The sequence below is a fragment of the Cnephaeus nilssonii genome, assembly GCF_951640355.1.
Source record: "Cnephaeus nilssonii genome assembly, chromosome: 18".
Taxonomy (NCBI): Eukaryota; Metazoa; Chordata; class Mammalia; order Chiroptera; family Vespertilionidae; genus Cnephaeus; species Cnephaeus nilssonii.
This window is the reverse complement of record NC_137089.1, coordinates 24,296,463-24,311,002: the sequence shown is the minus strand read 5'-3', so window position 1 is coordinate 24,311,002 and position 14,540 is coordinate 24,296,463. Positions and strand designations below refer to the sequence as shown.

The 14,540-nt window shown below is 39.2% G+C and overlaps 1 protein-coding gene across 1 annotated transcript in view; it reads right to left on the bottom strand.

The window, feature by feature from the left end:
• Positions 1–10,044, bottom strand: part of SLC30A8 (solute carrier family 30 member 8) — a 29,812-nt gene extending 19,768 nt beyond the window's left edge. The window contains exons 1-2 of the mRNA XM_079796690.1: positions 9,773–10,044; positions 4,798–4,997 (exon numbers count right to left, since the gene is read on the bottom strand). Of these exons, the coding sequence (XP_079652816.1) occupies positions 4,798–4,997; positions 9,773–9,843 (271 nt within the window). The 5' untranslated portion in view covers positions 9,844–10,044. The remainder of the gene's footprint in view (positions 1–4,797; positions 4,998–9,772) is intronic.
• Positions 10,045–14,540: the final 4,496 nt, after the last annotated feature.

Here is a 14,540-nt window from a genome sequence, read left to right as displayed (position 1 = left end):
ATGATCTCACTCATTTGTGGAATATAAAGAACATCATTAAACCGATGAACAAAAATAGATACAGACACAAAGAAGCATCAAACAGACTGTCAAACTTCAGCAGGAAGGCAAGGGAGGGCTGGGGGAGTGGCTAAGACATCAACCAAAGGACTTGTATGCATGCATATAAGCATAACCAGACACGAGGGAGGTGAGGGCATATGCTGGGGGGTGAGGGAGGCTGGGGAGAGGTCAATGGGGGGAAAAGGAGACATATGTACTACTATTTGTAATACTTTAAACAAAAAAGAAGAGTCCCAATTCAACAGGTTCAAAGGACATTGATGCGTATAGCCTTCTTGAATCTTGAATTCCTCCCTCCCATTTGCTCTACAAATTGAGTTCAGTTCTCTCTCTAAACACAGATCTATGACCTGGTTCTCCTCTGTTTAAAATGTCAATTACTTCTCCAGGCTTGCAGAATGAGTCCAGATTCCCCATTCTGCCTGGTCCTTCTTGAACCCCCAACTACTGTTCTAGTTTTATTCTCCACAACCATGTTTTACCCTCCACCTCTACCTTAGGTAGGTCCTTTCATTGGTAAGTCATCACTGCCTAACTCAAACTAGCTTAAATAGTAGCAACAATCAAATGATAATGTATTGACTGAGTAACTGAAGACAGATCTGGGTGGGATGGGATTGGGTGCAGCCTACACTCAGGTTCAAAAATCTTGGTGCTCCCCTCCGTGTCCAACTATTTTTTTTATGGGGGCTATAAAAATAAAATACTTTTATTTTTAAAATGGTACTACAGGGACAATATACATTCAAAAGTGTCCTTTTAGGTTGACTAAAACTTTTCTTTTTTTAAATTTCTTTATTGATTAAGGTGTCACATATTTGTCCTCATCCCCCCATTCCCATCCCAAACCCCTCCCCACGCATGCCCCCCCCCCCCCGTTGTCCATGACCACTGGTTAGGCTCATATGCATGCATACAAGTCCTTTGGTTGATCTCTCCCCCTTATCCCCACCCTTCCCTACCTTCCCTCTGAGGTCCGACAGTCTGATCCATGCTTCTTTGTCTCTGGGTCTGTTCTTGTTCATCAGTCTATGTTGTTCATCATTTCCCCTAGATGAGTGAGATCATGTGCTACTAGAAATACACTTATAAGAACCGAAAATGAGACAAGCAATAATGGTTATGCTGAGAGACAAATGAATCAGTCTGTAGTGAGTGTCCAACTATTGCTATTTATTGTCCTAGTGAAGACAGACTTCCTCCCCTTCGGCAAGAAAAGTGGCCTCTGGAAGCTCCAGGTTCAGAGCATGTCAGCACAGTCTTTGCAGAGTAAACAGAGCTTTCCGCCCTAGCCTCCCTATGTAAAGACCCAGAGACGCTGGTTAATCCAGCTTGGCATCTCACACCCAGCCTTGTCTATGAGCATGAGGTACCTGGGCCAGGATACCAGAACTGCAACCAGGCTGTGAATGTGAGAAAGCTTGCTGAACACGCAGTACCAGTTCACTACCAACAGTGGCACCCAAACGTGGCTGCCTAGCAGACTCACTTGAATTGCTTCCTGAGAACACATACTTCCTGTCCTGTTGCAGACCCACCCGCTCGCTCAGTCTCTCCAGGCAAGGCTGGTATTTACTACTGCGGGACCACAGCAATAATCAGGTGCTGCTCATTCAGGCCCCTCCATCCCAAAGGCCCTCTCATCTCCCTCTTAGCCACCTCTCAATGTCTACCCCTCCCTCAAGGATTTGCTCAAATCCCATATCCTGCAGGAGTGATCTGAAAATAATAATTGCTTTCTCTGACATGGTCAAAATGACTTTAGGGAGGAAGTGAGTTGTGGGCTGGGCTCTGGAATCATGGCCAGTGTTTTGATGAGTGTGGGGGATGAAGGCAAGTGTTTTTTCATTCAAATGAAAAGGCATACGCCAAAGCTACAGAGATATTAAGGCATAATGATTATTTTTGCATTCGATGAATAAATGGCTGAAACAGAAAGCCATGTAGGGAAGTAGTAAAGGAAAGAGACTGATAGTCTGTTTGGCAGCCAGATGGTGGAATGACTTGAAAGCCAAAGTAAGAGTTTTTCATTTTGTCCAGGATGCCAAAGCTCCCCAATATATTGTTCTCCCTCACTTGGGGCTTAGCACAGAGGGAGCCCCTAAACCAGGCTATTGTTGCCACCGGTATTCTTGCCAGTTTACCTCAGTGCCCAGTAAAAGTTCCTACATCTGCCATGATGGGGAAAGGTTGTCAAGGGCTGAACTAGGCAACAGGGAGCCAGGGAAGAATTTTGAAGACAGAATCAACATGATGAGAGCCATGTTTTAGGAAAATCTGCTCAAAATAAATACAGCTCAAATTCCAAATAGTTGTCAGTATCCACTTAATTTCTTTACTGACATCACTTTCCTCTGACTCTAAAAGTCACATTAGAACTCATAGACCAGTTATCCAGGAATGAGAAGATAGCTTCCCATTTTACCCCCTAAAAATGCAAGTCATTTTTTTTAAAAGCAAAGTGATAGAGCATACGAATGGGTATAAGGAGAAAAGTGAGTTTTTTTTTAATGGAATAATCATCCATTCTCAGGTGGTTATTAATTTTTTCTCTATTACCCAAAAGGTAGCATAAATTAATAACCATCTGAAAATGGATGATTATTCCATTAGCATCTGCTAAGCTATTTTTTCCCACTATAATGGCTGGCAATCAGAATTAATTGTTTTCTTCAAGCTCTGGAGTCTTATGGCCTATGTACTCAGACTTTTATTGCTTTTCAAAACTGGAAAAGAACTTAGACTTATCCAGCCCAAGACAAATCCAGGGTTGTTAATAACCTTCTTCCAGTTGGTTTACAAAAATAATTGATAGCACACAGTTTCTAGAGCCAGGGTAAGTCTTTTGAAGGAACGGACTTAATAGCTTGTGGAGTAGCAAATAATTTACTTGTCACAGTTCCAACCTGGAAAACGCCCTGCGGATACCCACTGGCACCTTTGCCAAAGGAGTATTCTTTTTCATTATTGAAATTCGTAAGGTTTTGGACAATATTGCATTGCTCATGAAAGAGACTGACAAAATGGAAAATCTGAAAAACAGAACCCATTGGTGATGTCCGGGAATTCACATCCTTCCAATAAAGTCCTGGCACCGCCCCATTGCAAACGCAGCTCAGGAAGATGTAGAGACTGGCTTGTTTCCTGCACTACTTTCTGCCTCTGCTTCCTCCTGGATCCGTGTGGCTGCTGAGAATCGGTGGCATCTTCTCCCCAGCTGATGTCTAATCAGTAGTCTGAAGCGAGATGGTCTTTCATTCACAAAACTCACTTTTCTCCTTATACCCCTTCTTAAAATCACAATTAGGTTTTGGAGAAACCCGAACAAAATGATTCTCGTGCTTAATTAAAATAATAAACTAAAATAAATTATGTTTATCTTTTTTTCTGTTAAACACGGAATAATAAGGGAAGAATAAGAGATATTGTAACATACAAATTTGCATTAATTGAATGTGTTACTACTGACAAGAACCAGCAACAGGAATCATGAAATACCTTAGAACCAAACCCTATTGTTTATAAAAATTTGATAAATGATATAAGAAGCATAAAACATCAATGGAGAAAATAATTATTTCATAAATGATACTGGAAACATTGTTAGCTGTTTAGAAAAAATTTTTTTTTTCAATTCTGAGAACATATCTACTTTCACATTGATTGAAAACTGAACAACAACAAAAGGGTATTTATCTTCTCAGTCCCTGAGAAGGCTTACTAGGCACTAAATTGGTTAAAGAGTAGTTTAAAAAAATCAGCTAAAAATAAAATGTTCGATACAATTATCGCTATAAAATTTTAATCTTCTCTATGTCAAACCAAAAATTAAACAAAAATTAAAAAGCAAACAAAAACTAGTAAAAATACTAACAAACATAACAAAAGTTTAATATCCTAATATATAAAGAGCTCCCAGAGATCAATATAGTGAATTATAAGTTATCTAAAAAACAGACATTAAGAGGCCACCAGGAATGCATTTACAAGGAAATACAGATCACTAATAAGCATGCAAAAAAAATATTCTAGCACTAATGGATGTTAAAATAAAGCATATTCATTTATATATTAACAAAGATTTCTAAAAGATTAAAATAAGTTCTGGTAAAGATTGGAAAGAAATCATTTTCATGCAGACCTGGCAGACATAGGAATTGTATTAAGCTTTCTGGATAGCAGTTTGGCAACATGCATCAAGAAGTAATAAAAATATTCTTGTCCTTCAAACAACTATTTCCATTTTTAGGACTCTCTTTAAAGAGATTAACCAGAAAGGCAGGCAGAGTTTTATTCAAGATTTTTTATTGCAGCATTGTCCATAAACAGGAAAAAAAAATCCCTAAATTTCTAACAAGAGAGAGATGGTTCTTTAAATCACAGTGGAGTGTACATTGTTCAGGCGTGAAAGTATTTTAAGAGCATTTGATGGCATGGTCAGAAGCATTTAGTGTGCTCTCGGCTGTGTTGAAAAACTGAGCTATGAATAGAAAATATATTGTATGGAAATACTTCATAATTTTATTGGCAGTTACCACTCTAATGTGGGATAGTGATGAATGTTATTACGTTTCCTTCTATTTTCCAACGTATCTACAATGAGCACATTGTTACTTCATACTTATAGAAAAGGTTAACTCTCACTTTAAAAGAAGAACCGAGGTCACCCTCCTGTAACGATGTAGGATTTTGTTTGCTTGTTTAATCAGAGAAGCCTCGTTGAGAAATACTCACCCACAACCTCTGCAATCATGAAGACGAAGCATATTCCCGAAGCAGCCCAGAGTTTCCACTTGGCGTAGACTTGCTCGTTTGCCCTGTTCTCCGTGGCCTTGGCATTACCGTGACAGTGATAGATGGCTCCGGACCCCAGCTCCTCTGGCTTCTCCCCAGAACAGTGATCTTTATTCACGGGTTTCTGCTGGCGATCCACACTGCGCATGAGTTTGACAGAAGAAAGAAATGAACATGGTTGCAAACACCACTGACAGCCCTACCCATTCATTCTCTGAACCACGGTGAGGACATTTGCTAGCTGTCTAGGAAGTTGTAATTCACAGCTCCTTCTACAAGAAATACCAAGTGTAAGGAACAAGCAGGCAATGTCTATCTGAAGTCTCAACTACTAAAAGTTTTGCTCTTATTCAGCCAAACTCTTCTTCAGTCTCTACTACCAGTGATTCAGAGATAGCAAAGGAACAGGAGAAAGGAGGCAGATACATTTCCTTCCCAATAACTTCATTTTGAAAAGATATTGGATACTGTCCCACAAGTCAAAAAAGGAGTGGGAACGTTGTTTGATATGTGTCTAGGAGCCAGCTGATGATTCAAATTCCCACCATTGCATGCCATCACTGTCACTTTCTTCTCCACAACAACAGTGTTAATAGATCATAGCAGTTTTTCCTGCTAAGTCCATATGGACCCTCAGAAACCGTCTTAACACAGCATTGCACACAATCTCTACCAATCCATGGAAGTTGAGACTTACTTATACTTCCTATAGCACGCAGTACATATCAGGTCTGCTAGCTCTGCTCACACGGAAATCATTATTTAGAGCCGTTTATAGAATTATAGAAGTTCACAGATGCAAAGATTATAGATAACATTTAGTCCAACCCCATAGTTTCTTGGCTGAAATAATTAAGGTTCAGAGAGGTTAAGTAATTGCCTGAGGACAACTAGCCAGGAAATTGCAGAGCTGGGGTTCCAAGACTTCCTGTTTTTTCCAGGTCATCCCACTTTGCTTCCCTACCTGAACTTCAGTAAATCTAAAACCAATCTTTACTGATGCAAATGTTGATGTTCACAGATCTTGAACTAATCAGATTTAATTTTTAAATAAACTCATTAGAAGCATTAATAAGATTATTAGAATGAAGAGCTTTGTATTCATGACTTTGAAAGGTATAAAAACAGAAATAAATTAGCCTTCAGTTGAAGAGCTATTTCATTTGTCCTATCGCCAGCTGGAATTAAAGATCTGCAGTCTTCCGCTTACTGGTAGATGATGATTTTGATTCTGACTCTAATTATCATACTTATTTTTTCTGAATAAAAGAATATATTTATTATAGAAAATTGGGAATTACAGAAAAGCACAAACAGAGAGCGAAATCACTGGTAACCTTACCTGCAGGAGACAATCACTATGGACATGTTGTTGTTTAGCTTTGTAATATACAAACACACTTTTTGTACATAATTAGAGACTATGTTAATTAGGATGTTTTTATTGCAAGTGCAGAAAACAAAGCTCATGCTAGGTTAATCAATAAGTGGGGATTATTGGTTGTGAAACTGAAAATAATTACTGAAAATGTCTGGAGGTAGTGGGCTTCAGACTGGTTTATCAGGGCTCTGGATCCATTGCTTTAGTTCTAACCATGCTTCAGGCTGTTTTCCTCATGATAGTTAGATAGTTGCCCAAGGCAGTCAGAGCCACACACTTGCTGTTTCTTATGCAAGGAATGAAAGTGTCCTCATTTCCAACTGCTAAACAAGAGTTCTAAGTTGCATGCTGAGTTGGCCAAATGAAAACCAACCCCTAGACCCAGAGGAATATGGATGGGCAGATTGGCTCAGACCTTGTTCCAATCAGAATATTGGCTAAACCCAGCCATGCTGACTCCTCGAGCTGAGAATGGGGTAAATACTACCTAAATCACATGGTTGCAACTCCGTGGGGATTGTGGATGACATGACTCTGTCACCAGAGGATCCTACCAAAGATACAGCTTTGGGACCTGAATCTTAGCTGTATTTATTGTTAACATTTCCTCAATTTATTAAATATTCTGCATCATTACTTTTAACCTGTAGAGATTGTTATATTTAATATAGATATGTCACAACATAATTAACTAAATTCCTATTATTGAACAATTCATTTTTTCCAATTATTTGCTCAGATAAGCACCACTGTATTCATATTCTTATAGTTAATCTTTGCTCAATATATTATTATCTGCTTAAAGTGTAATCCTAGAAGGGAAATTGGTTGGTCGAAGAGTATCCATAATTTTAAGGACTTTGATGTATATTGCCAAGTTGACTTCGGAAAGTTTGTACCAATGATGTTAATAGCACTCAGGATTTTGAGCAGTTCCACAAACTCTTCATATTGCAATAGGAACCACTTGGCAAGAGGCACATCAAGTATTTATACTTATACATTGTTGCCTTTGTAATGTGATATGTGCCCTGATAACAAACAACCATATACTGTAACAGTGTGGGTCCCCAATGGTCATCAACTCAAAGGACCCTGAGAAGGCAGCATGAGCAAGACAGGGCCACCAATTGTTCTAGCACTGTTTACATGAGCACTGGTTTATTTTATATTTTACATGAATCTTGTGGCCAGAGAAAACCAGGTGGTAAGTGACCAGGAGAGAGAACTTACCACTGGGCAGTTTAGAAGGCAGGAATCCCACCAGAGCATAGCCTGTGGGCAATGCCACAAGGGAAAAATGCAAGAACGCTGGCCAATTTTGTCTTTTAAATACTGCTTTCCTGTAGACCTCAGATTGACCAATATGGCTATCCTTTGGGCTGAGATTGAACTTGAAGCACTCAGCCAGACATCTGAAAGTGGGCTTCATAGGGTCCATTGACATGGGATGCAGAGTGTTCATATATGTGTATGTGTGTGTTTTATGGATGCATAAAAATGTCCACAGTCTTCACTGTGCTCCCCAAAGAATCTGTGACTCTAAAAGTTAAAACCCCAAGTTAAAATGCATTCCCCGTCACCTCATTAGAGCAAAGTGGTCTAAGTTGTCTATGTGTAGTGCAGACTCTTGAGCTGAAGGATAATGTGAATCTCCAGAAGAATTTTTTAAAAGATGGTTCTAGAAAGCAAATGCTATGATGTGTCCAAAAATTAAATGGAAATTTGCTGCCACTGAATTAATCACTATGGATTTCCACACATTATAATATAGTTGAGGCTCTGAAGAGCAGGAACAATACAGAAGCAAAGAAATTCACTACAGCATCAAAGAGGAAAAAAAGGGGAGAAACAGGTTCCTGACTGGGAATATGAGGGAACAGGATAATTTCTTCCGGGTCTAATTTTTTTTATTTGAAGAGAAAAGAAAAACAGGTCTGACAGTTTTTATCATCACCATATCCTGCAAGCTAAACCCATGTCTGAGGCAAAGGAGACTCTATAACCATAAATGGTTGGCTTTGTGTGCCTCACAGAGTGCTAATGGTCTATTTTAGTGAAAAGGGAAATATTGTTATTTCAATAAAGTAGAGATGCTCTATTAAAAGTGTCCAAAGTGTGAACAATTTGTTGTACAAAATTTCTGCCTGACCTAACATGAATCTTTATTGTTTGTGAACTCAAAAAAATCACATCTAATATTACTTTCTAAGAAAAATAATTCTTATAAGGTGAGATAATAGATGGGTTCGGTTCTTTGTCATATGTTTGCAAAGCAAAGTTATAAATATCCTGAGAGAGAAAGCTTTTCTTTGCAGCTGCTCAGGCAGTTGATTCTATCAAATATGATGTTGCTGCTCTTTGGAATATTAATTCGGTCCCATGAAACACACAGCACTACACGTATTATTAATGGATAAGTATTTTCTTCTGCTGCTAGCATGAATGTATTTCAGATTTTCATTCTTTCATCTCTACGTATTGAGTTTCTCTTTGCTCCCCACTTGGATTGAATTCCCCAAACACACAAAACTCATTCTTACATGTCTCTGTCTTTACCCAGCAATATCTCCATCTGAACAGCTTTCCTTAACCCTACTTCCTATGTAAGGTTCCTCTAACCTTACTCTAATTCCTTTTATTTTTCAGTGCTCAACCTATCGCTTCTGAAAAGCTTTCTCTGACTGTCATAGGCCAGCTAAGACCTAGGTTTCCTTGAGATATTCTCATTGAACACCCTCAGAATGACACTTACATGCTATTTTGTAATTGATTTTTTCTTATATATATTCCATATTAGACTCCAAGTTTCTAGAGGACAGAGATCTGGGACTAGGAATCTTTTCTTCTCCATTATATATCCAGGTGTGTTCAATCCATAATTTTTTAAAAAAGGAAAACGAATTAATAAATTGCACATGGCACTGTGGGGGATATTCACAGGAACTAGAACTATGTAGAACATTAAACTCAGCTCTTTTTATGTCAGGTGTGTATATTCAATAATGATATTATATGATTAAGAAAATAGCAAATAATTTTTTTATGCAAAGAGAAAAGCACTAGGTGTGGATGGAATAAGGGTAGAGGGATGAATTGGTAGAAGATGATGCAAGAGGTTGACAAATAATTTTAACATCAATGTAACTACAATTTTGTCACATCGTTGAAAAGCCTCCCTCCTTACTAAATATAATGTAATAAAATGTACTATCTATTTTAAAAGTAGAATTAATTGAGGAAAAGAAAGACAAACACATTAGATTGTATATGTCTATTTTCTGGAAGGAAATCTACAGATGGAAATACATTCATAAAGAGTGTCCTTCATGCTCTTAGGATACTTAAGACTCAAATCATGAGGAGTATTGCATGTTTCAGGATATGAATTATACAAGTCTGCCAACAGTTTATAAAATTTTACAAAATGTCCCAAGTTGCAGAGCAAAAGTTCCCATTTTGAAGCTGTGGGATCTAGGGATGTACTGAGGATTGAAGACAGAAAGCCGTGAAGCAGAAACAGATGGCTGTTACCTGTCTAGTGTGAAGGCATACATCTTGGTGGCTTTGTCATTCACAAGATAAGTTCTTTCCGGAAACTCCATGGTGGCCAGGATGAGAGTTTTCGCTGTGACTGTGGTATTATTGTTGTTGTTGCTCTGCTGCTGCTGTTTAACTCACTGGCCAGTTTGGGAAGCAAAGCAGCATTACAAGTATTCACACACTTCCCAACGAAAAAAATAAAAGGGCTTCCGGGACTTAGAAGAACAAGCCTCCTACATCAGTGTTCTTGTAGGTCTGCTAAACTGACGGCCTCCTGGAGTGCCATCTGGCCTCATCCTCTCACCCACAGGTTCCCTTCCTAGAGAGACGTGCAGGGAGGATCCCATGAAGTGTGTGTGTGTGTGTGTGTGTGTGTGTGTGTGTGTGTGTGTGTGTGTGTTTCCCGTGCTATCTGATTCCATTGTGCTTTCTAAGAGGTGGAGGACTCAGGGCTTCCTTCTAATTGCTGATGTAGAGATTTGGTCTTCAGAGCACACCTGAGTGATCTGCAAACAACTACCCTCTGTACAATAACCTCATTTTTTTCTTTTCTTTCCTTTATTTATTTATTTTTGGTGGGGGCAGTCTCTCTCTCTCTCTCTCTCTCTCTCTCTCTCTCTCTCTCTCTCTCTCTCTCTCCCTACCTACCTAAAGGCATTTCTCCTGCCATTTAGTTCTAAGATGACTTCTAAGCAGCTGTCAGGATTGACTTGCCTTCTCCTAGGACCATTTTGGGATTTCAGTACTGAGCAGAGGACATGGGTCATTAGTCACTGAAGTCTGTAGCCTGAAACCGTTCCTGGTGCGGCAGCTTTGAAACCCTTTGGCAGGCAGGAGGAGGGCAGACTCAGCTTCTAAGTAAACAACAGCCCTCAGCCGTACAAGAACCAGAATGACCTGTGTTCTCCTCGGCCAGCGCACCCTCCGCTGAGGATCAAAGACTCACCCAAGGAAACCCTGCCAGGCAAACCAATCCCAACTCTTAGGAAAGGAGTTTTCTGAGCTGAACCACAGACTCCTAGGAATGAACATTTGATTTTACTACAAGGAACTTTACTTTCCAAATAAGAAAAGATATGATAGCCCCAGAGGAACAGCCTGGTCAAACGGCAGGCCTTTGTGTGTGGGCCAAAGAGTGTCTGTCCAGGGCCTGTAGGGATGCATGCAGGATGGGCCGTGCTGAGTGGGAAAGGGGGCGTGAACCCGGCCATGGAGTCCTTTCATTCTTCTCCCTCTGTCAACACTCACTTCTAGTGAGAAAACGCCGAGTAGTGTGGTCCAGAGTAGCCCAGTGGCCCAGCATCCTGACAGTTTGTCCATCTTGATGAGCACAGACCTCAATGAGCTAATACAATAAATATTGTCCCCAGAAGGAGAATGGGACTCAGTGGCATTTGCAACAGCCAGTGAGGGGGAGAAGTCATCTTTGGCTGAGCGGAGGAAGGCAGGCTTCCTAGCACCTCTGTGGTGGAGCTGTGCCACTTCTGTGACATTTCAAACACTGTAATATTAAGTCTATGGTGCCTGGCCGCCGTGGCTCAGTGGTTGAGCATCAATCTATGAACCAGGAGGTCACGGTTCGATTCCCAGTCAAGACACATGCCAGGGGTTGTAAGCTGGATCTCCAGTAGGGGGCATGCAGGAGGTAGCGCATCAGTGATTCTTTCTCATTATTGATCTTTCTATCTCTCTCTCCCTCTCCCTTCCTCTCTGAAATCAATAAAAATATATATTTTTAGAAAAATTAATTCTATGGTCTTTTCATAGGACCCATTGCCTAAAAGATTATTAACTTTGCTCTGACACGTGGATATGAGAGAAATGGCTCTGAGAGGCCATTTTCCTTGCCGGACAAGTTCTGGGTCTTGTGTTTGCAGAATAAAAAGCAAAGTAATTCCTTCTCATGTACTTTGCAAAATAATACTTTATTCTGGAGAGGCAAAAGTAGGAAACCAGAAAAGAATTATGCATCCATTTGTGCGACACATTGCCACATGTTACAGCGCGAATCATTTGTGAGTAGTTTCTAGCACCTGTGAGAGAAATGGAATTCAAGTGAATGAATGTCAAAAATGGAGGAAACTACTTTGAAGATAACTACTTTACTTAAAATTGGGTTGAAATCCATTAAGGATAAATGCAAGGAAGAGAAGCAATATTCATATGTAGGAAAGAGAATACTTGGCTATAAATACCAACAGAAAACAAATAACGTGGAAGTCTGAGATTTTATACAAAGAGTTTTGTCACTAGCATGTATATGGATGCACAGAAATATTTACATCTGTGTGTGATTCTGCGAGGATGGAGATACATACTATTGTTAAAATGAGTTGCTTATTGAGGGAAGGATAGAGGGAGGATCGATGAGAAGGGTCAGGTAAGACTGACAGGGTAAGGTGGAGAAGGGAAAAGAGGGCATGGGGACCCAAGTAAAAAGACAAGAATATAAAATATTGTGCCCCCAAATCTATCATCTCTCTTATTTATGTGTAAGTTGAACTATATAAATTGCAATTTTTTAGTACCAGTATGACCTACAATAAGCAATTTCATGTCATTGAACTTAAATATATATTTCCACATGTCTACACACATATAAACGTATATGTGTACATGTATGATACAGTTAAAAAGAAAAAAAATAAATGTGCATATTTTCAAGTATTGGGAAACTAAGTACTATTTTCATCAAAGGTTTGTGAATTTCCAAGTGCTACCCTTGAAGATAACTACTTTACTATAAATCAAAGCTTCCGATGTAAGTAACATAAAAGTTAGGGAATAAGGGATGATGGCAAATAAACTTTTATGGTTAAAAAAATGCAAGTTTTGCTGCGGTAAATTTAGATGTAGATCAGTTATGATCAAGGATTGCCTGCATGCTACATTATATAAAATATTCATCTGTTGATCACCTTATCCTCTCACAAGCTCATCTTAACGACACCATTACCCACCTCTCCCCCGTGTATTGTCAGCACAATGTTTATGAAAACTACCCCATCCTTCCTGACTCACCTCTGGCCCGCTTTGGCATGCACTGCCAACCAAGGGCCAATGGCCCTAATCAGACTCCACAAGAGTCACAAAATTTGTATTTGGAAAGCAACACAGATCAAAAAAGCACATCCCCTCTCTTGTTCACAGTCGGTTTGGGTTGGCATTGTGCTGCTCATCCCAGTTTCCTAGGCAACCAGCTTCCAACCCATCCTGAATTACAGGTTGTCCTTTCCGCCCACTCTCCATCACAAGCATGTAGCAACTGAAGGGGCAAAATGCAATTTATAGCCGTTCCCTCTGGGAATAAATATTCTGTCAGCCACAAGAACATCGCATCCCTGGCACAACCCAGAGCTAGTTGTGCTCTCCAGTGCTAGCTATTGTCAGCAACAGTTTCTTAATAGGATTTTACGAACAGTAGCCCCGTACAGAAATGTTACACGAGTGTCTTAGCTTGTTTGATATTTCACTTGCAGAAAGGATGTGTGTATTTGTATAAAATCACTGATTATCCCTAGACATTAAAGTACAGAGCTTTTATGATTTGCATTCACAAAACTTAAACTCATATTTCAGAAATAAGAAATATTTGTTTGCATGTAACTCTCCTTTAAAAAGAGACATGAAAATGTGCTTGTTTCTAAATAATGTGGATTTTTCATCCTGTTTGGCTCTTTCTTATTTGTGGGGAGAGGTAGGTAGTATAGTGAAGTGGCTTAATGCATGCACATGGGCTTTCAAATTAGACTTAGTTTCAGTTTCTGGGTTGAACACTGCCTTACATGTGTGACCTTGAATAAGTTACCCGACCTCAGTGGTTTTCAGTTTCTCATCTGTAAAATGGGTGCATTAGTAGAATCCATCGTAGAGAGTTCTTGTGAACAGTAAGAGAGATGATGTATATAAAAGTGCTTAGCAGAGTTATCTGGCATATAACCCATTTTATATACAAGTGAGTTGCTATGGACTTAGCCTTGTCTAAGTAAAATGCCTTGGCTGTCCTTGAGAAATTGGCCCCAGTCTTAGCAGAAGACTAAGAATTACCCAAGGCTAGAAGGATCCAACAAGGAAGTAGAAGATATTGAAGAAGGCCTGGGGATTTTAACCTGCCATCAGTCATATGAAGTGGGTAGGTACCTCACTTTGTGATCAACTTTCTAAAATAGTATATTTGTTCCTGCTTCATAACCATCTGCTTAGCAGTAGAGTGCTATTCAACATGTGTCTTTGTTAACTGGCACAACAGGAAGGAGATGCAAACTCAATCAGTGTAGTTGCCTGCTAAAGATTCTGTATGCGTGCATTCCCACACAGACTATAAAGATCCCCTTTCTAAGTTAGGTAGCATTTCCTTTTGAAGGTGGTTTTATGGTTATTATTACAGTGTGAGGTTTTTCAAAAGTTCCATCTAGGAACTTGAAAACAAAGACATTGGAAATTTAATTGGATTGTATTTTAAAGAACACTATGAAAATTTCATTTTAATCTAAAGTCAACATGTATAAAACATAAAGCATTCCCTGATATTTCATACTCCACTTGAAAATGAAATGAAAGTCATCTGAATTTTATTTTCTTTTTGATAAATTGGCACTATGTAACTCTCTTTTTTTGCCACTTTGATTTTTAAAGAGATTAAGCTGTAGAAATGTTCCAGTGCAAATATAATTTGTATTTGTTGAAAAAAGAAAGACTTGATAAAATATTGATACTAAAACAATAAAAGAAAGATTTTATTAAGCCTGATAGATGCAAA